Source organism: Haemaphysalis longicornis, unplaced genomic scaffold (assembly GCF_048455015.1).
Source record: "Haemaphysalis longicornis isolate Haplotype H1 unplaced genomic scaffold, Haemaphysalis longicornis Haplotype H1 scaffold_4, whole genome shotgun sequence".
In the NCBI taxonomy this organism is placed as follows: Eukaryota; Metazoa; Arthropoda; class Arachnida; order Ixodida; family Ixodidae; genus Haemaphysalis; species Haemaphysalis longicornis.
The window spans coordinates 32,136,913-32,159,677 of NW_027526361.1; the positions used below are offsets into that span (position 1 = coordinate 32,136,913).

Consider the following 22,765-nt stretch of genomic DNA (forward strand, 5'->3'; position numbering starts at 1 on the left):
TGCCAACATATTGCAAAACCTAAATTTTAGATGCAACGCATCTCATTCACCCGCCTTGTCTCTGCATCCGGCGTTGTCGTCGTCGGCGTCCACCCCTCCCCTATTCTCCTCGCCGCGCCAGCTGCGCTCTCCGCCGCTCACCCCCTCTCCTCTCCGATAGCGAACACTCTCTCGCGAGGGGCATTGGATTGGATTCGATTGGCTTGGCTTGGCTTGGCCTGGATTGGATTGGATTTGATTTGGATTGGATTAGATTAAAGTGGATTGTGTTGGATTGTGTTGCGTCATAGCCGCGGCAGACGCACTGGCGCCGGCGCGTCCCCTCACCGTTATGCGCGCTATAAAACGCGGTGCCTGCGCCGCTCCGCTCCATCGTTCCAGCGCCGTTCCTCCGCTGTCCAACGCTGCAACGTGAACCCCCTATGCGTCGCATCTACACAGGGGTTCCCGCGAGGGGAGGTGGGAGTTTTTTTCTTTGACTTAAATTCTAATCGTGGGACAACAAAAAGTCTTTTAAGTTTCATGCAAGAGGACGCTAACATGACTCTTCAAGACACTCTTTCTAGTGTAAAAGGCAGGAATTTCCATTTTTTGTAGAGTAAATGCTAAGCTTCTTCCTTGGGGACACCTCCGATTTTCAGACGGTCATAAACAGAGTATACCACAAGACGGTAGGAATAAAATGATATTTGTTTGGTATACAGACAGTCAGATACGCAGTGTTCGAAAGACAGAGTAAGCCACTTGGTGGCTAACTCTATCTCCAGTTGAAAATAAGGTTCATTTGTCGAGTCAAAACTTTCTGCTTCTGGCCGTCGCGTAATTAGCCACTAAATTTTCTATATCCGCATGCTGGTCGAATACACGACAAACTACTCTATACAAGTGGTTGAAGCACACAAGGAAAACGCATAGAAGAATAGATCTGTGCGAACGTGTGGCAGGAACGACCGAGTCGACCGGTGAACTATGCATAATACTATAACGCGATAGCGATCGGTTTGTAGAAGTTTGATGATGCGCTTACATTTTCTCAGAGTGTACTCATACCAAGCTGACTTAGCGAACACGGGCAACGAGTTTGCTAGTCAATAACGGCGGAATTTTTTCTCTAATTCAACATTGTTGCTGGGAATTTCATAGGACTCCAATCTATCGAAGTATGCCTATCGGATACGTTCTTTTGCCGGTATCTGTAATGGTTTCTCAAATACCGTATTTACCCAATTCTAACGCGCACCCGATTTTCCTGGCAAAAAAAAAAACGAAAAAAACTTGCACCTCCGATTGTAACGCGCACGGGACTTTGTGACCCAGACAAATGAATGCGAGAGAAACGGGCGATTTATTTCCCGAAGTAATCTCACTCATCTCACTCCTCGTCGCTCTCCGCTGACCACAACATCTCGGCCTCGGTGCCTTCAAGCGCGTTCGCGATGCCACACTTCTGAACGAACGTTCAACCATGGTCGATGGGATCATGTCCCATGCCTCGCACGCCAATTCCGAGAGCTTCTCCAGAGGTACACGCTTCAGCCGACCGCTCGTTTTGAACGCGTGGGAGCCGCTGCTGCCATTGCTGTTATCAAGCGTGCAAGTGAAATGATTTGACGATTTGTGTGAACGCCGATAGAAAAACCTAGGCGCCTAGGCTTGCTGCTATAGAATACTTGATGCGTCCGAAAAATCGTTGCTAAAAGCTTTGGATGGCGATGGCGATGGGTGGGACGAAATTTCCGCTTTTTTGGCAGTTTCGGTTTTGTATCCGATTCTAACGTGCATGCGATTTTTCGGCCTATTTTTCTGAAAAAAAAAGTGCGCATTAGAATCGGGTAAATACGGTACATTCTAGGGACGGTACCCTCTGTGTGTGGAAGATACAATTTTAGGCTATCTTGCTCATCTCTTATTCAAAGTGCTACCAGCATTTGCCTCAGCGGTGGGCCGTGGCTGCTGTTTTCATGGTGGTGCATTCTTGTAGGCTTAATAGTCATGTATCAGATCACCAGCTTATATTCATTTCACACATAGCTTTGCTACGTGCTTTTAAGTTTTTCGGTCGTTTGATTTTTGCTCCCGCGTTTGGTGCCGTCACAAATAACTTCGCTGTCATTTGAAGTTTTTTAGGCGTTTGCTTTTTGCTCCCACGTTTGGTGCCGCCGGGCTTGCTTAATTTTGCGTGCATTCTTCGGTTATCCCTGAATACTGCAAGCATTTGCGACATGCGAAACTGACGCCGTGCAGTTCCACTGAGAAGAGAAACGTTTTCCAGCGCAGCGTCAGGGCTCGCACTGGAGTTTGGGTGTAAGCAAGCGTTGTTTAAAGCACACTAAAGCGTGAAAACAAGTCGGCTTATAGCGGTATATTTCAGTGTGCTTAAAATGCAAACATACCGCTCGCGACAGAAGCAGTCATTTATCAATGCAGAATTGGCCAAAAATTTGAGAACTTTATTCGCCATCACCATCTACGATACCTGATGTCCCATATCATGACTAGCAAAACGGGATCGGTGGAGCTCGTTTGGGCGTTTCTCTTTAATGAACAGTATGATAGTACCAATGCACATGTAAAATCAATGTATGCGACAGCTACAGTCGAACACGTTTTTTTTTTAAATCACGGGGAGTTACGTAAAAGCCTGCATTACTACCTTACATGGTAGGGTTTGTTTCGCTTTCCATTTATTCTTCCGTGGTGTAAACTATATTGGTTTGGGTATCTCAATTCTTCGACATTCGTTCTGCAATAAATGCGTCTCAACATGGTTTTAGGTCAGGTCTCTCGGCTGAAACCGCTTTGTTAAACCAAAAAGAATTTATTTTAGGGAACATTGAATAAAAAAAAAACAACTCTCACTTGGGATATTTGTAGATTTATAAAATTATTTGACAGGAATGATCATGAAGTTGTGCTGATAAAATTATCTCACTACAGTATCAAGGGAATAGCGTACAATCTAATTTAAAGCTACCGAAAGGATGGATAACGGTGTGCTTCTGCTCAAAGGGAACTTTTTTTTTCTCCCTCAAAATTAAATGCGGAGTACCACAGGGCAGCGTCTTAGGGCCTCTAAACGACATTATAAATATAGATCAGTAAGCAAAATATAATATCCATGCTGACGACACCAGCCTATCTTTCACTGAAAATGAATGTATTTGATGTGATCCTCACAGGGAACAAAACATAAATGGCCTTTTCAAAATTCTCTACAAAAGCACAAAAGCAAAAGCCGCTCTTTCTCGCTCTAAAGGTACAAAACGTAAAATTTCGACCAAACTGTACATAAATAATGTTGAAATATAGTTGTCCCAGCCGCTAAGACTTTAGGTATAATTTTCCATGCGAGCATGTTACGGGGCACTCAAGCCGAAGCTGTGTGCAGCAAACTTTAGGTATGCTCAACAGGCGTCAGCCGCTTCTACCAACGCCCCATAAACTTCTGTTTTTCAGCACGCTTTTCGCATCACATTTTCGTTATTGCCAATTGACCTGGGCACCCCAAAATCAGTCTTATAAAATCAAAATATATGTACGTAAAAAATTATATATGCGTGTTGTTGGAACTTGGGTATAATGCCCATGCATACCAGTAATTCGCTAAATTTAAAGTCTTAAGAGTTAGCTCCACTTACGAATATCAGCTAATAATGTCCTTAAATTCTGAAATCCACTCAAATAGTATCACAGCTTAGCTCATTTCAAACCAAACCCTTCAATGTGTTGTAACCGTCACAGAGAACTCTGTGGCACATCCTTAATTTGGATGCAAATTACGGCCTTAAATTGCTGAAATTTACAGTTCTGAAATTTAAACTTACGCTACAACAATTGCACTTCGTTTCTGCAAGCACTTTAAGTAGTCATTTGTGCGCAACAACGTATTCCTCCTCTAGACGCACATAACCAGGGTCCATAGGAGATCTGTTTTAGTGCCGTATATATAAACTTTATTTCATCTATCTTGTTTCGGTAAAATGCTGCAATACGTGATAAAAATATGCTTTGAAAATTATGCTTGTGCCCATAGGAACTTTGTGCTTTGTAGAATTGCTATACACGTAAAAAAATTTGGGGCATTTTTTTTTCAGAATGAGCCAAATCCACAAATTGAAACTGAGACTACAAAACCGCACTGACAAGAAAAACCCTAGGAAAAAATGTGGCACAAAAATAGGTGAGATAACGCCCTGCAAACGTGTACGCAAATCGTAGTTCGTATAGAAAATGAGCAAGATCCTGCTCTGGCACGGATCAAAATGAGCTGAATTCATTTGCCCGATGGGATTTCCCTTTTGGCGGGACTGTGCGGACTGTTTCGTGAGTGTTTTCAGAATTCTTTTTGCTTTTAGGAGCTAGATTATCATAAATAAGAGATCGGCGAAAGATCTGTCGTCCTCCAGACGTCGAAGACAAAGCGAACAGAAGAATAAGTGAGCGATATGAAACTGAAAGATTTGAAACAATCATTTTATCTCGTCGCCCTCATCCCTGCCGAGTAAATTTGGTTATTATTATTTTTACTCTCATATTTACAATTTAGGTACTTACCAAATTAGCCGCCGCTTACAAGCCACGGTAAATCCTCCTTTCCATGGATACGAGCCACTTCCATGGATACGAGACGGAGATTTGAGCAGCCTTCTTGTGAAGCGTTTTGGAAATTTATGGCAAGGCGATGAAGAGCTTGCTTACTTCGTGTGTGTCTTCAGATGCTGCCAAGAGGAACCACCGGCTCTTCATGTAAAGTTCTGCTGTTCTTGAAGCCCTGTTGTGTATGTTTAGTGTCTTTTCCACGAAAACTCCATCGTACCATTCTTGAAAGTCAATCGCAATAAATTTTTCATAGGAATGTCGTTCCAACTTGAATGTTTCAGTTCAGTACGAGCCAAATCCGAACTTATCGTCCTAATATTGTTCAAATTCATCGCATATTTTTTTATTACTCGTGGCCATAAACTTCCCATAGCTCAAATGTAAAAAATTGTCATTTAATAGCTTTGACAGCGTTCATTTAGGTCTGGTAACAAACTTTCGCTTTTTTCTCAAGTTCGCGTGAGGTGGATTTGGCTTATTTCGAAAAAAAAAAAAGAACGCTTATATACGTCTTGCATGTTTTACTAAGCGCTCCCTTATTTGCCAAGAAATAATTGCACTGTGCCCCTACTGCTTCTTTTTTGTTTTGAAATTAAACTCCATTAGTGCAGCTTTTTACGCATTTTCCACATCACATCGTGTTGCTGTTATGCTATTTATTTTGTTCGTTTGCGTTCTACTTTGTGGTCAAATAAAGAAAACTCCAAACTCCACTTAGGTTACATAATTTGTTTTGGTGGACAAGTGCAGTCTAAAGATTTATGAAAGCGGACGTGAGTACGATGGTCTCTTATCACTGCATGGGTACATATGTACATCAATCGCCGCTAGATTTCAAATTTACTGGCGGTAGCGGCGGGGTGACCAAGGAAATAGTCTTCTTTACTGTTAATATTTTTCACACTTTTTGGCATGAAAAATTTTCCACACGGTTTTAGGTGGCAGCAGAGCACAGCTTGATCATCGAGAGGGCGGCACTTGGTCTTCCCTTCTTAGGGCGCATTGTTTTACACAAGAAAAAATAAAGGGAATTTGAAAGAGAAATATCAACCTCATTTACTTATAAACAATTAGAGCAGCGTTTGATGTCCAATAAAAGACGAAAACATGTAGAAAGTGAGGATATTTTGGTCAAAACAAAAATTCACTTCGCTTCAGGTGTCCCTCTAACAAACTGCTTCAGGAACCACACATGCTAACTTTGTCCTTGGAAATAACATTATTAGCGTAACGAGATAGTATATCTTGTACTGCTCTTCAATTTCTAACGTGAGGCTCCCAACAACTGAAACGACTTCTACATTACACTCGAATGCCTATTCGCCCCGAGATCGAACACAGTCGGCGCCTGGCGGCAGCGGAACGAACCACTCCTAGTGTGGATGGTGCTTTGATTTGATTTGATTGTGGGGTTTAACGCGCCGACGCAACGCAGGCGATGAGGCGCGCCGTAGTGGAGGGCTCCGGATTAATTTTGACCATCTTTAACGTGCGCCGAAATCTCGTACACACGGGCGTTTTTGCTTTTCGCATCCATCAGAAAAGCGGCCGCCGCGGCCGGGAATCGAACCCGCGACCTCGTGCTCAGCAGCGCAACGCCTTAGCCACTGAGCCACCGCGGCGGATGTGGATGGTGCTGTCGCGTCGTCTGCTCGTTCACGTTGCGCGCGGCGCAAGACGCGCGCTGCACACGATAAAAAAAACTGTGGTTGATTCCTCTGTCATAGGAATCGGTAAAACACGAAAGTGAAATGTGCAGCGAATTCTGCAGCTGAGCATCATTTTCGTGTTGGCGACTGTCTTGTGGGTGTGCTTGGCGAGCGACGTCCTGCTGGCGGATCGCTTCGGCAAAGGTGTACTGGCATCATTTCCGTGACGAATATGACGTCAGTGAAATCTTGGTGTATCCCGGCATAAAACGCTTTCGTGTTAAAATATAAAACCCGAAAACGAACAACCCTAACTATAACGTACTGATGATGATGATGATGATGATTCATATTGGTTTCCCCTTTGAAGCGGGGTGATGACATGTCATCTTACCAAAAAGGACTAATATAACCATGTTTTACACTCTTGGTTTAATACTAGCGCTGCTTAGGGCAGGCACTAAAGCCTATTAGGCCCGAAATACTTTCTTTTCCCTGTTACAGGTGGTAAATGTCCTAGGCAATATTCCCCTCTCTGCTTTTCGTCCACCAGCATTCTAATCTTCTTTTCGTCCCCCTCGACAGCCTTGAAGTTAACTTCCTCTCTGATACCCTTAAATCCTAGGGCTTCTGAAAGCCCAATATTCCCTTCATGTAGATTTGGATGGATACCCTCACATTCTAACACTATGTGCCGCATAGTTTCTGTTTCTTTTCCGCAGACCACCCATACCCCATCATTTTGTGAATACTTCCTCACAAAACTCTTAGTTCGTAGGCAACCTGCTCTAGCCTCAAAAAGCAAAGCACTGCCCTGGGAATTATCGTAGAAATTTTCCTTTCTGATGTTCATCTTCTGAGCCCTGTACATCTCTAACGACGTTTTAGCTTCCATTTTGTCCCTCCATTTATTCGTTTCAATCTGCCTTGCCTCTTTTTTGGTTACCTTGGCTGTTTTGGATTCTCCACTGTTCTTTCCGTATTTCATCGTTAGCCTTCTAGTCTTCCTTAACCACTGCGTGTCCACGCTTTTCAAGTATAGGTACCTAAAAACCTTAGCTGCCCACCTTCGTTGATCCATTGCCCTCAACCTCATCTCAAAGCATATTTTACTCTGAGCTTCTCTAACTTCAAACGACGCTCAGCCCATATCTCCCTGAACTGCTTCGTTAGTTGTTTTTCCATGCGCGCCTAAGGCCAAACGTCCTACCGTTCTCTGGTTTACCTCAAGGCCTGATAGAACGTCTGATTTTAAGCAGAGTACAGCATTCGCAAACGTGAGACCCGGAACCATTACTCCTTTCCACATTCCTCTTACTACTTCATATTTGTTATAACCCCATAGATCTCTATGCTTCATTATAGCTGCGTTTCGCTTTCCCCTAACCTTAAGTTGCTCCTCGTGAGTACTTAAGTAGTTATCCCCTTCGTTTATCCACACTCCCAAATATTTATATTCCTTCACTCTAGGTAATTAGCCTTGCTGGATAGACACTACGTCGGTGGTAGCGTCATTGAAAACCATTATTCCTGATTTTTCTGCACTGAAATTTAACCTGAGGTCAGTGGCTTCCTGGACGCAAATATTTATTAGCCGCTGCATATCGGTTTGGTTATCAGCTAAAAGAACAATGTCGTCTACGTATACCATTCCCAGAATATGCTGTTGTACCACTTCGCCCTGCAGCATATGGGTTAGGCTAAACGCTACTTGACTTTCTTCCAGTTTCTTTTCTAACCCTGCCATGTAAAGCATGAACAGTATTGGGCTCAAAGGGCATCCCTGTTTCAGTCCCCGATGGATGTTGACCTGCTGGGCGCATTCCTGTCCTTCCCAAGTAAGGGGCACTTTATTGTCTTTTTAGATTGCTATAAGGAACTGTACTAACTCGTCATCTAATCCCTGTAGTTTCAACATTCTCCACAGCCGTTCTCTGTTTACGTTGTCATATGCCCCTTTAATGTCCAAGAACGTAATCCACAGTGGTCTATTCTGTGCTTTCGCAATTTCAATGCATTGCGTTATCACGAACAGATTGTCATCCAGTCGCCTGACTTGTCTAAATCTATTCTGCAGTTCCCCAAGTATTTCATTTTCTTCCATCCATGCTTGAATTTCTGATTTTATCGCCTGCATTACGAATCTGTACACCACTGACGTTACTGTGAGTGGTCTGTATGAATCAATACTGGCTTTGTCTCCTCTGTCTTTATGTATTAAATTCATCCTACTTTCTAACCAGTCCTCTGGTATTTGTTTGGTTTCTATCACCTTATCTATTGCCCTCCTAAACGATTCCTTACTTTTAGGTCCAAGTAGGTTTATCAGTTGCATTGGTATTCCGTCAGGGCCCACTGCTGTCTGGGGGGAAACCTTTTGCTCTGCTTTTTTCCAATCAAGGTTGCTCAAACTTATTTCCCTTTCCGCAGTCTTTTGTGGCGCTGATGTTATCGGTGCAGGTTTCCCTACCACTATTGTCCTAAACTTCTCACTAATCACTCGATGAATACGCGCCAACGCGTGCTCTCCTTCTAAATGTTCCCCCTCCTCATCAATCAGGAATTTTTGATGGTTATCGTTTTTTGAGCTTAGTGATTTTACATGGTTCCAAAACTTCTTGGATGCGCTTTTGTCCTTCTTCCGTATTTCTGCCATTCATTGTTCGCTTTTCTGCTTGATCTTTGCTTGCACCATTTTCTGCACTTCTAGTTTTTTCCCACGGTAGATATCCCACTTTTCCTTCACTACCTCCGGTTCCATACCAGTTCTTTTTGCTTCTCTATGTTCTCTCGACGCCTTTCTTCGCTGGTCAATAGCCTCTTTTATTTCCTTATTCCACCAGCTTCTCGGCTGTCTCTTCCCTTTGCATCGGTTTCGTTCCTTTGCTTAATTCATCTTACCCTTTATGAACGCAATCATTTCGTCGCAATCCCAATTTTTGCTTGGGTATTTATTGATTTCATCTTCCAATCTATCAGCGATGATCTTTAACTGCTCATTATTCAAATTATTTCCTCCTATTGTACCTATTTCTGCATTTGTCCGGGTTGCGCCTCCAAAGTGCAAGCTAAACCGCTTGTGGTCGCTTCCTAAGCTGTCTGTTCCATTTTCATCTATCCTCATTCCATTTTCATCTATCCTCCGTATACTGTCTCGAATACTAAACTGTAGTCTATGCTGGACTGTCTGTTACCGCTTTCCCACGTTATTTGTCCGTCACACTTGCTTTCCGTGTTTACTATTACAAGCCGGTTTTCCTGGCATAGATCTATCACTAGAGAACCGTTGTGGTCTGTGTATCCATCCAAACCTTCTATATGGGCATTCATATCTCCAACTATGATTATTTCGCCCGAATCTTTGAACTCGTTTATATCTCTTCTCAAACAGTTTACTTTTTCCCCATTTTCCTCCCTAGCACTACTTCCGGTCCACAGATACACCACTCCTAACCATGTATTTTTCCCCTCTATGGTGCCTGTAACCCATAGATGCTCTTTACTACTTTCATGCACTCTCTGCCAGTCGGTCCCTTGTTTAATGAGCATTCCAACACCTCCCCTTTTCTTCATTCCTGTGGTCCTGTTGCAACTTTCCCAGACATAATTGTCTATGATAGGTGGGGCTTCTAGGTCCCGGAGGTGAGTCTCGGCTAAAGCGTACACGTCTATTCCTTCCCGTTCAAGTTGCTTTTGAATTTCCACCCACTTATCTGGCTTTCTGCCTCCCTGCATATTTATGTAGCTGATTAAATATTTATTGCATTTGTTTTTCCCTTTCCGCTTACGGGGTTAGTACTTAGTACGGGGTTAGTACGGGGTTTAGTACTCTTTAGTACTAAAGGTTGCTTCCCCGCAAGAAGACCCTGTGTGCAAGGGTGCACCCTTTACAGCCCGCTTGCGTGGTGCGTGGTTGTACTAGCGTCACTTCCGTGACGGATATGACGTAAGTGAAATCCGTGAATCCCGGAATAAAGCACATCCGTGTTAAAAGCGAATGTGTGCACTTGTCTGGAACTAAGCAGTGGCATTGTTACCTCTGCTTGCGGATTTTATCTAGAAACGCAATAATCAGAAACCGTTGCGGGATAATGCGCTAGTTTAGTTCCACGAAACATCGTCGCCGTTGTCACCGCTTGAACGTGAAACGTGTTATAAACATTGCTTCGACACATTGTACTTTTCCTATTGATGAGTGAAGTCGTCTGCCGTTTCGGAAATGTCAAAGGGTGCCTTTTGAAGGTGCCGTGGTGGTTATTTAAAGCATAAAAGTTTGCTACACTAAACAGGTGAGAAGCAACAAGACTCGTGCATACCCGTACATTTGCCACACCCCTGTAAAATTGCGCTGTGTCCTTTTAGAAAGAAGAAACAAACAAAAACTAACAATTACTTTGCACGCGTCCCGTGCGCTATCGCCCATACATTAACGGGGACGCATTTTACACACGCAAGCGCCTGTGTGATCGAATTATCCCCGTACCTTTTCAAAAATAAATACCATTTTTGGACAGTCGTTGCTTATACTTTGTTTCTAATTTCATGTAATATTTAAAATACGTTTCTGTGGACGCATAAGAGTATTTCAGGGGGATTTATCGGTAAAATTAAGCAGTTGTGATTTTGCGTTTGTCCTGTGGCATTTCGTGTGTCATTTTTATATACCCCATTTTCAACTCATGACGTGAACCACCTTGTCCAAAAATGTGTTCCGCTCTGCGTAACCAAATGCCTAATATAGTCAGGTCTTAATTCCTTAAGGTGGACTTAAGTTTAAAGAAGAAGTAAAAATCGCGTAATTTATTGCACGTTGTAGCCCACGCGTGTGGATGGTGTGGGCCACGACTCGCGGGATTTTTTTATTTTTCTCACAATGCTGGCTTTAAATTTTTCACAATGCTATATTTCGAAAAAGGCGAGCCACGATTCCTGGACACTCTCGGGCCAAAAGGGGGGTTAATCAGTTTTCGAAACTACCGGCGTTTACTTGTTGAATTATTGCTTTTTCACCGCAACGAACACGGCGCCTAGCGTACTTCCGATTGCAAGTAATACTGATTGCCAATGTGTGGTTTTTCCCGCTACACGATTGCTCTTCTCGCTGCGCTTGGAATGTTGGCAGACCCCCCCCCCCCCCCCTTCTCCACAAAAAAAAAAAAAAAACGAAAAGCACAAAAAACTGTTATCCGTGCCTTTTTTAACCAATCCTCAAGAATCAAAGGCCAAGACAAAAGCGAGGTTCAGTTTACAACACAAAGCAGTTGTCGGGAACCCGTAGCGCTATTTCGTAACGAGAAATAAAGAGGAACGTTTTACTACATGCATCTGCAACGAGGCAACTTCATTTGTCATCTTTATGGTTCGTAAGCGACATTACGCAAGAATGCAAACACATCTCGCTGTTCTAGACACCTGATAGATTTTAAAAGAAACGCAAATGGTCAACAGTGCAGCCGTAACAGAAAATCTGTGCTCACTGCGAGGTCCCAGAAGCTTGGTTTACTCACTGTAAAACATGCTTGTCACTGCAAAACTCTAGCTAAACATGACATGTTGCTTGTACTGCGTGCATTAGCAATTTAATTCGCAAGTTCACTTGCAATGAAAGCCTTAACTAAGTGACCCGACACCGTTATTTATCAAACCTGCCTTCAGAGTCGCTAAAATTTCATTTAACTAAAGCCGCGTGCAAAAGACCCGTTTGAACGGTTGCAATTATATCCCTGCACTGGTTAAAATTCAGTCATTTTTGTGTTGCCTTTCGAACTCACAAAAAATATCGTAAGCTCCTAGAAAAAATGTCGGGGCAGTTAGGTGGTGTTACCATTTCAGGGCATCCCACAAATGCGAGAATGCGTCACGCTACCAATAAAAGCGATCAAAACTGCTGTTGTAAATTGAATTCCAGAAATCAAGACTTCCTAATTTGTTTCGATTTGTGCTTTTATCAAAGGCTCAAAGCCATACTCAGAAAAGATCGAGCTTGCTACGAGCCACGGCGTACAAGTTCATTGTCATTATTTCGGCCGTTCTGAGATGCCCGATCGGTGGCCGCTTTTTCGTTGTAGTAATGAAAACTTATTGCCACTTCCATGCAATACATTGAACGCTGAGGAACCTAACTACAGTTTCCACTCTTGTCTGCGCCTTTCATGCTCACACGTGGCGTGAAAAAAGCACGAAGCGTGCCCACAGTGTGAATTCCCCGCTACCGCTCAGCAGAGCATCCACAGTAGCAGCGCGACGCTGTCGCCACCTATATGTTGATCTCGCGGCGAATAGGTTAGGGTGAACGAGCAGAGAACAAGTACTGAAACTTACCTTTTGACGTTGATGTTGGTGCGGTATAGTGTAATGGTGCTGTGGTTTCCCGAATTAAAAAAAAAGGACAAGTGAAGAGGGCAAAGTAAAGGCAGGCTTGGCCAGCCGCACTCGCAAACAGTACTTTATTGGAATCGACAGTTCTGCCCAATCTTCAGCCGATATCTGGGTCTAACTGCGGAGAAATATCCTTCGTATTTGATTTACGTTATGAACGAGAAGTGGCCATCGCTTTTGGGACCTGCGGAGGGTAACATCGCGGATTTTTGGTATAGGAGTTAGGTTAATGTTAGGGCCAAACCTACTGTATTACCAGTCACAGTAGTCTGGTAAACCCTGCGAAGACCTGGAGAATGCAGAACAGAGGGAGAGAAGTAAGGGATGGAAATGTTGCGGAGATCATCTATACTGATACGTGGCAGGGGCGGCAGAAGACCGTCGTCTTTCAACGACGTTTGCAGACAAGCGAACAGATACGCGGCCAGTTGGCATATTTTGTGTTTTGCTGTTCAGAGTAAGCGGACATACTCTTGGCCGAAAGGCGGTCTGCACACCCCCAAACACTCTGGTGGGAAAACAAGGTTTTTATTACAGTCAACAAAATTCAAAACATGGTGAGCAGCACTGAGCAGCAAACAAGACGCCTAGCAAGGATTATTTGGCTCGCCCACATACTACGCAGAATGCAGAAAACTGATCGATGGCTTGAATGCATGGGCGAACTAACCAAGACAAAACAACAGGAATAGGAGTGCACGAAACTGTAGGGCATGCCCCTGCCATCGTGCCAGTTATATTCCTGCGTTTACCTATACAGCACCTTTACTGACCAACGCCACACATTTTAGTTTCTATCCCCAAAAGTGGTTTATAGCACATCGAAAGGTGTGCGTGGCTAAAAAGCCCTTACCGTTTCGCTCTCAGGACAGGCATTAAGCGTTTTATTTTCACATTGCCATAAAATGCTAACGCTTTGCTCCAGTCAGAAGTTGTTCACTATATGAAATGTCAGAGGGTCTGTATGAGTGAAGATGTAACGTGTGCAGTGCAGCTGGCAACCTTGATTTGAATGCGAGAAGGGACCTGGAACTTTTTGGCCGTGGGGCATATCCCGTGAGCTGTACGTCGCAGTTGTGGTACAGGCGCGCAATAGACGAGCTAGAGTGGGTCCTGTTCACAAGCATAGCAACCTACTGTAAGGAGACACGGTTCAGGGTTCTTTTAATACAAAATGTGTCAGATCAACTATGTTTTGTGCACGCCGTCAACACACAAACAATGCTTTTTGAGGACAAGCCAGAAGCGGTATTACCCCTGGAAATTGTGGGTGTGGGGGTCAAAGTGCACATACAACTGGGCGTTCAGAAGTGGATTTCCGCATGATCATGGTGCATGCGTCAGCTTAGGCGACGCAAATGTAAGTGCATGTGTGACTTACTGATTCAGCACAAAACGACATTGCTGGCAGCTAAATGCGTCTTTTCGGTGTGCGTTATGCACAGCGGGCGTTGAGGGTCATGCATAAAATCACAAACACTAACACGAACCTTTATAGCTCGCAAACACTCACAAATGATGGGGATTCTCTTATGACTTCTGGCGGATCATACGACATAAAAGGAAGAAACAAAAACAAACCTGAAACGTCCCGTCCCCAAAGTCAAAATTAAGCTGTACAGTGAAATTATAAAACAAAATGTGTTCGGCGCATTGACACAAAGTTTTCTCATCCGGGCCGGGGCCGTAACGGTAGCAAATACTGACATGAAAATAAGTCGAACGTACACTTTGGCACATCTCTGCTCGCTGCGTGCGGAGGAAAAATGACCTGCAATTTATGATATGCGCTTTCGGATATTGAGCCTCTTGAGCTGTCGTGCTAGAGTTTGTTTGCTACGTTTATAAAACCAGCTATACGAACATCACTTCGTCAGCTACGCTGGGAAATCACTGCAGATTTTATTTTTTTTCCGCTAACACAAGGCGCGCAAAGAACGGCGACAGAGTTTCTCGAGGTTTTTTTTGCACACAAAAATGTTTTGCACACTGACATTCTTGTGAAACTACGTGATCAACATGTCAAAATACCCTTTCCCTAGTGAGTCGACACCGTGAATAAATTCCATGGTTCTGATGAGGTTTTATTACCATGCCCAAGAACAACCCACAAACAAAAATACAAGTACGGTGATTTGTAGGGTACGTTAGCTTGACTAGGCTGTAGACGTGACCGGTGTTACATAAAAAAACATGAGGCAAGTAAAAACAAAAGAAACGCTTCGCGTACGAGATACGCCGCTATGGCTCCCAACTCAAAGGTGTACGCATGCAACGTTGGTCCCACAAGGTACCACACCCTGTCTTTGGTCATCCTTTTTGCTACTACGTGGACCACCGTCTCACATAATGCGAGAGACAACGACAATCTGCGGTCGTCAGCCGAAATATTTCGTTTTGTCACTCGGAAGAACACAGGCGTCTAAGCTCAACTTAGCTTTGATCAGCATGACAAAGCATTCCTTCATTTAAAAATAAACAGTTCTGCGCATGCCCATTGCTACAGGATGACATACAGTATTCTCGCATTGCGTTCCGACAAACCACGCCAAAAAAGAAAGGTTCCGGTTGCACCAGTTGATGAGCGTATACGGAACCTTGATTAGCATGCAGGATGGCCATTAACGCGCATTTACTATTTAATCTAAGTGCGCACTGGCTTTCTTCGCGCGGAATAACGCACAAACTCAGCCGAAAGCAGTCACCTCCACTGCTTACATGTTAGAAAACAAGTTTATAAAAATTAGCTATAGAAAATTGCCGCTTCAAAAGGATCGCTGCAAAAGTGCTTTCTATTGAGCAACATACAGACGCTTGGCATTACCGCACAGTGTCAAAATGTAATTGTAGAACTAGTCACAAATATCCACACCTTTTTACAGTTAGGTGAGAGCTGCCACTGCCTAGATCCTGTACCAGAAAACAAATCATTTCGGTGTGATCACTTTTACACAAACCCTGTCTTGCTGCAGCAAGGCTTATTCTTCAGCCTTACGTCTTCACGTGTTACTTAAAATCTGGGTTAAGTTTATACCAACGTGTGTGACTCCGCCTAAACGACTTAAAATTGTGTGGGACTAGCTCGACCCGCCTACTCTGTTTATTATGCACAGTCACCTACCCACCACTCACTGAGGTCTGGTGGTTCGTGTGACGCAAGGCTCACTCAAAGTGTCATGCGCAGCACTGACAGTGTCCGTTATGACAGCCAGCACATCTCTCAATCGCTGGCAATCGACCTCGGGCGGGAGTCCGTTAACTCTGGCAGGTCGACGCCGTTTATGACGAGGCGATCTTGCCTCAGGTGAATTCACTCTTGTAGAGGTAGTAGAACCAGTAGATGACGTTGAAGACGAAGAATATGAAGGGAAACATGATGCGGCACACCTTGTCGACGTTCTGGGACCTCTTGAGGTTCTTCTGCTGCTCCCGGTGCCCGCGGGTTTCGAATTTGTTGGGGCCTTCCTCGCCGTCCTGCTTCTCACCACCTTTCCGATTTCGCTGTAAGCAGTGAACGAGAGAGGCGAAGAAGACAACGTCAGAGAGACCTACACGGCCACCTGGATTGACGAAAAGTCTTGAGATGTGCAAACACCGCGGGTTAGCACCATGTAGTGTCGCACCTGTGATATGGTGTGCAAGTGCAGTCGAACCTCGTTACAACGAAGCAGTATCGGGGCAGCAAATTAGTTCGTTATATCTGATATTGGTTATACCCGTAGAGGTAAAAATCGGCTCTAATAAATCGGAAATATGGCTCGCGCAATGATCTTAGATAAGAAACCCATTTTTTAGGCTTCGAACCCACTATAAACGAAATAATCCTTATCTGTCTCTTTGTGGCAATTTAAACTAGACAGACCGGAACGTGAGAACGTGAAATTACACCAGAACAAAGTTCGTTCGGTAAAACAGGTCTGCGATCTTATTTACTTGAAGGAGGATGTGGCCTTCGCCTGGTGGCTTTTCACAGACTGGGCGGAATGAATTTTTTCAAAGTTTCCACGCAGTAAAGGGCCTTTTCTACTTTGCAGTTTATCAGGCTGCTAAAAATGGTTGTTTTTACTCACTTTTTAAAATTTTGCTTTTGTTCTACTGGCTGTCGAGTTTTGAGCCCCGCGGGAATCAAATGTTCAAATGTTTTTTTCGTTATAGCCGATATCGCGCGGCTCTCGAGGTTTCAAATTTGTTTTAAAAAGACTAGGTGTCATTAAAATGAAACGTGGCCAAAGACACATCGTATATAGTTCGGTATATCTGATAATTCGCTATATCAGTGTTCGCTATAGCGAGGTTCGACTGTATACGTTTTCTGAAACTAGCTGATTGATTGGTGTTCAAGGACGTACTTTCTGGCGCACCTTTAGCGAGTGATTAAAATTTCTAAGCAAATTCCAGCGTTTTGTTATGCCAAATTTGGTCCTCACACACCTGCATAATCTTAAAAGTGGTACCGCTCAAGCGGAGGGAGCGCCGCTCGGTTCTACACAGGAGCAGAGGACGGCATTCAAATGCTCTCTCCCGCAGTGTAACACACTGACTATCCTTAGTGTTGCCTAGCAACGCGTTTTCTTGACCACGCGACATTATCTCGCTCTATAACCTTCATTTGAGAGGCTTCACACCCTGACAGAACGCCGGTGCTTAGCAACGCTCCTCCTTGGTTGCCGTCAACGCATGCCGGTGGTTGCAAACACCGGCAATTTTTTTTTTTTTGCTATAGCGCCCACCATCGATTGACAGGCCTCATACGCCTGCGACGCGAGTCTTTCAAGTGAGGGCTTAGGCTCGTGCTTAGAAAGAATGTTTCTACAAGTGCTGCTTGCTTTAGCGAAATTCTTGCTCAACGCAATGACCGAGAAAATGCACTTAATCTGCGTTTATTTTTTTCTTAAATTAATTTCTTTTGTATGTGTTACAGCAGTAACACTAGGCTATGAGCGGCCATTATATGCCGGCACCTTTTACGTTCAGCAGAGTGCTGAACTGCTGGTTGCTAATGGTAGGCTATAGATAATTTTGTAAAAAGATTGAGCGGGAACTATGGAGTTAGAAAACACCAAAGCGGAAACAGAAGTGGAATGGTGGTCAGCCCTGGGGTTGTACCGTGTTCCTGGTAAACGCATAAAATGGAGGGGGGGGGGGGATAAGAAACAGGGAATCTCGTCGCCCCAATGTATATAGTTTCTAGGTTGAATTCAATGGACAAACCCGCGGTAGCGCGAGCAGCGAGAGAGACCCTCGGTAGGTTTGCAAGTGCACAAAATGGGCATATCAAGAATACCTGACATTTTGCACCGCAAAATCGAAGTGTCCGTAGTACTTGGGACACAATTTGCTTAAAACCTTCAGAAGCTCGAGTTCATCTTTGTGTTTTTATCCTCCATTTTCTCTTTCAGTCTTCTTCTTGCCTTCCACGTGCAGGGTAGCCAAGCAGTTGCTTTCCCTCGCTCGCCTTCCTAACTTTCTTGTAGCGTTGTTCAGAGCTTGTTTAATATATAATGATGTTGAATTGAATTTGAAGAAAAAAGCGCAGAACTTGCCACAAGCTTCGATAGTATAGCCTTACTTATTTCGTAGTGTGAATTTTTTGCTGACTTTCTTAAGAATTTGAACTGCTTAGTATTCAGCTGTTTAAAACATGTGCTTACATTACGGCTTAAGGTCATGAAACAGTCTTTAGAATTGACCGTGTCAATGCTTGTACATACCCTGACAATACTTAAATAAAGGATCCGAAGGTCGCAAAGAAATGTTGGGAACAGTTACTGGCTCACATTGTCCAAAACATCAATTGACATCATTTGAACATTCAGATGCTGAAGTTGCAGCGAAAACTCCGCTAGACAACAACATACGAACAACGCATACATTGTCTCCTGAATAGATTTGACTAGCGCTACACATCCAGTTCCCTTGGTCTCAGATGTTGGTGGTGGGTAGTCGTAGGAGTAAATAGTAACAAACTTTGTTTAGCAGAGAAATGTATCTGGTCCCTAAGTTCATGGGAGTGAGTTGTAGGACGCTGGTGGTACCCAAGCCCAAGAGGGTACGGGTAAATACTAGTTTCTTTGACGAAGACCGAACACAGAACATGAAAGGCAGACAGAATGATAAAATGTGTCCGGCGTGTTCCTCCTTTGGTTTCTGTCTACTAGCGCCGAGTAGCTTGTAAGCGTGCTAGAACTAGCTTAGCAGCATGTTCTACCGAGGTAAGTGTGAACGTTGGAGAAAGAAGAAAGAAAAGGTACCTTTTTTAAGCTTGGCCGCTGCAAAGGAGCAGGAAAAGCTTGGGAGTTATGGCATGCACAGCACTCGCTACGAATGAAGACGATTCAAGAACACACTAAACATGGGTTAGGCACACACATTGCCAGAAAAATCAAAAGCGTTGTGCGATTGGTGCTGAAGAATCTGATTTGCAGTCAGGTGCCAAGAGAAGCTGAACCGCATCACACGTGTTGGGAGGATGAATATTCCCGCTGAACTATCCCATATTGTGTTTGCGTCAAAATATAAACAAATAATAAAAAGTAACCTTAACAAACGCTGTTTGGCACCATACACAGAGAGGTTGGAACAACGCTATGCAGTTAGTAGGAATACCAGAACAGTGCACACCGTAACCCAAGTTTGCTTCCTTTATATGACGTCATTTCCTTGCGTAAGGAGAGCAAACTGAATGTTCCACGCATGAACGTGGCGCAGCTTACTCGTATATTTACTCCACTCTAGACAAATTTGGCTCATTGGTGCTTTGTAGAAGATAGTTCGACTAGAATGCGGGTTAACTTTCATTCGTCTGCCATGCTCTCTTCCCAACCTTACTCGTCGGACGAACTCAAGCTCATTAGCATAGCATGGCTGTTAAGGCTCGCTTTAAACTTCCCGCGTGCCCCGAGCACTCGTATTTACGGGCTTGCTTTATGCAAAGCACGGAATCATGAACCCTTAACTTGGAGAGCTCACTTGCGCCCGCATTTAGTTAGCGGCTTGAACGTCTGTGGCTTGGCTGCATTCGTTAACGCTGGACTATTGGATGCTGCTGGCTAGCGAAGAAGCATTCAGAATGCGCCAGTTCACAGGAGGGCCAGTGATAGCGAACATGGTATAAATTTATTATTATTTGTTTATCAGATACAAGTCTGACGAGTTGGTTTTCTCTCTTGCAAATGTCTTCCCCCTCCCAATGCAGAACAGATGATAGAAAGCATGTAAGCGGTGAAAGGGCAACAGAAGAGAGACAATGCAACAGCTAGAGCACTACACAGACATTAGAAAGATGGCAAAACAATAGAAAGAAAGAAGAAAGAGCGTTTTTTTAACAAGTCACGAGCTGACGAAGACGGGCAGGTACAAAAAAAGTAGAAGAGCGAACACAGGACCAGAACATAAGGCCAGAACACATGACCAGAACATTAGCTAACCTCTTCGTCGTGCGTTTCGATGTTCCAGGTTCGGTTCTTGGAAGGCTGTGGAAGTAACAAGGGTCAGGAACCGAAAAATATTTGATAAAGGTGGGCAGGATTTTTACGAGCTCATTCTGCTACCTGCTCAGAACGTTGCGTGCGCACGCTTTTGCGAGCCTGTTCGTGAGAGGTGCCCAATAGAAGGCTCCGGTGCGCAGCGGGGCACAATTGAAGCAAAGTTCGAAACTAAAGGTAAAAATCTGATAGAAACCCCTACGACAATTCTCGGATAATGAGTTAAACATTCTGTACGCGTGGGACGAGTAATTATCCTAGCAATGAATTCCATTCGAGTCCACTTACCGTGAGGCCTCTCCTCTCAGGATGCTAAATCAATCTGTTGAATCACGTACACCACAACTTTATGTGCCGATGATGATGCGATGTGTTCTCAGTATTACAGTCAACAGATGATGCCAATTAAGCTAATTAGTGTTAATATATATTGACTAATTATTCACTAGTCTTGCGAGCGCTCAGTTATACAAATGGTGTCCTACTTTGTCTATACAATCTTACTAGCCGCCGCTATTGTTATTTTTCAGTTGCCGTATTTTTTTTGTTTAATTGACTTAAATGACGATTCATTATTTGTACTGATTTTTGTTTAATTGACTTAAATGACGATTCATTATTTTTACTGAGTCTTAGTTGCTCTTATAAGATGGTAATTAGTCTTAATTATTCTTTGGTAACCATATCAGCCCCTGCTAGTCTTTGTAATTGTTAGCAGTCAAATCGTCGCACATATACTGTAATCTTAGGTAGTCTTAAAGTGACCTACTTCACCTTATTAGTGTTAATGACACTTAGACAGTCACTATGTAGCCAGAAATGACTGTATATTGTCTTAATAATTATGGTGTAAGACATTGTATAACTATATAGCTGTGATAATATATAACTATATATTATGTAATACATTATATTACAAGACCTTTTCATTCATCCGTACACAAGTACCATGCATGCCTACGGAGCGCAACGCGCTACGTTAAGGACGCACGAACGAAATTCCGAGGGATGTCGCCATAGAAAGCTTGCGCATTGAGAAACCTCACACCCTTATAACTAAACCGACAGGCTTCATTCCGACAGGCTGGGCTTTACGATGTGGGGCAACCTTAGCGCCCTCGCCTGAAAACTGACAATGCAAAGAAAAAACACATTGTAAGAACAAAAATTATAATAGTGGCACCAGCAGCATAAACAAAAAAATAGGATTTCCGAAAGGCCCTTGTAAATTAGCTTTTCTCTAGACAAGTGTTGCATGTACAAAAGCCTTCTGCTTACGCGGTGTTGACCCGTTAAGTTGCCTAAGACTACATAGTTTCAACGCAGGGCTGCATAAAAGCTGCTTTCTTGTCTAGCCGCAATGGATCAACTTTCCCAATCTTCTGGGAGCAAGCTACCAGGGAGAGCGATGCCCCCCTTCAGGCTTTCCACTGCGACCCAGTTCGTCGCCACCATATTCCGCCGGTCTCAGCGCCACCACTTTTACGCTCTGCCGCGAATTCCTCTCAAGTTGATGGAAAGGACCACCAGCCCATAACAGATATTCCGTTTTACGTAGGGGAAACGCAGATTCCGAAGATGCGCACGAATCTTATTCCAAGCAATTTAGCTATCGTCCTCGCCCCACCGCGAAAAATGCAAAGACGCGAATGACATATTTGAGGGTACTGCTGCACAAAAATAGGCGATGCGAAATAACTGCCGGAAACGAATTTAATAACGCGTGTGTGGGGTTGGTGGCCATATGATGCGGCAGCGCTATGATGCGCGGGATAAAATATGAGGCGAAACGATTGCTTGCTGTCTATGCTACTCGGTGGCTCATTTTATGTGGAATGTCATCCGCTCGTCTAAAAATAGCGCTCGTATAATTTAGCCTGGTGGAAGGGCTAAGCTGCCACGTCAAAATGAAATGACTGACTGCATAGTTTGAACCAAGTGTAGCCTATGTCATGTCGCAAACAAGCGCAAAAGTAGCCCGCTATAGTGCGCTACTTCGTATTGTAAAAAACAACCACTGCGCCAATTCCAGTTCTTGAAGTTCCTGGGGAGTGGAGTATCTTTTTTTTTCGTTCAGGTTGGGAGAAGATAACAACGTTTAAGTCTTGGTACGTTTGGATTCATTATACACTCTATGGCGATTCCGTAGTGCTCAAGTGGTCAATCCGTGTCGCAAACAATGCAAACCTTACTATACTAGAGGGTAATGCAATCATTACAAAAAGAAATAAAAATTCTGTACAGTAGACTAGCGCAAGCAGCGCTAGTATTAAACCAAGAGTGTAAAACATGGTTATATTAGTCCTTTTTGGTAAGATGACATGTCATCACCCCGCTTCAAAGGGGAAACCAATAGCAATCATCATCATCATCAGACTCCCGTAAAAACGAACTCGAAGGGACCGTAAAGATTTGTTTGTATTATCAGAAATTCGTCTTAAGCGGATGTTTTTTGCATTGTCGACGTTACAAGAGAGCAAAAAAGTTGTTCGCCTTAACCATAATGTTCGTCTTAACTGAGTTCGTCTTAAAGGTAGTGAACTTCAGATTGAATTTCAAATCTAACGATAAAAAAACTAATCGCGCAACATTCGTAATTTTGACCGATGGAAAACACAAAAGACGCGAACGAAGTACGGTAAACAAATTATACGA

At 43.7% G+C, this 22,765-nt stretch overlaps 1 protein-coding gene across 3 annotated transcripts in view; it reads right to left on the reverse strand.

Moving 5' to 3' along the window:
• Nucleotides 1–13,132: 13,132 nt before the first annotated feature.
• The window catches only part of LOC144178473 (glycine receptor subunit alpha-2-like), a 117,218-nt gene continuing 107,585 nt past the window's right edge, over nucleotides 13,133–22,765 (reverse strand). For 2 of the 3 annotated variants that reach the window (XM_077706355.1, XM_077706354.1), the window contains exons 7-8: nucleotides 20,054–20,098; nucleotides 13,133–16,127 (exon numbers count right to left, since the gene is read on the reverse strand). In XM_077706355.1, the coding sequence (XP_077562481.1) occupies nucleotides 15,927–16,127; nucleotides 20,054–20,098 (246 nt within the window). In that variant the 3' untranslated portion in view covers nucleotides 13,133–15,926. The remainder of the gene's footprint in view (nucleotides 16,128–20,053; nucleotides 20,099–22,765) is intronic. The other variant, XM_077706356.1, reaches the window with a different exon arrangement.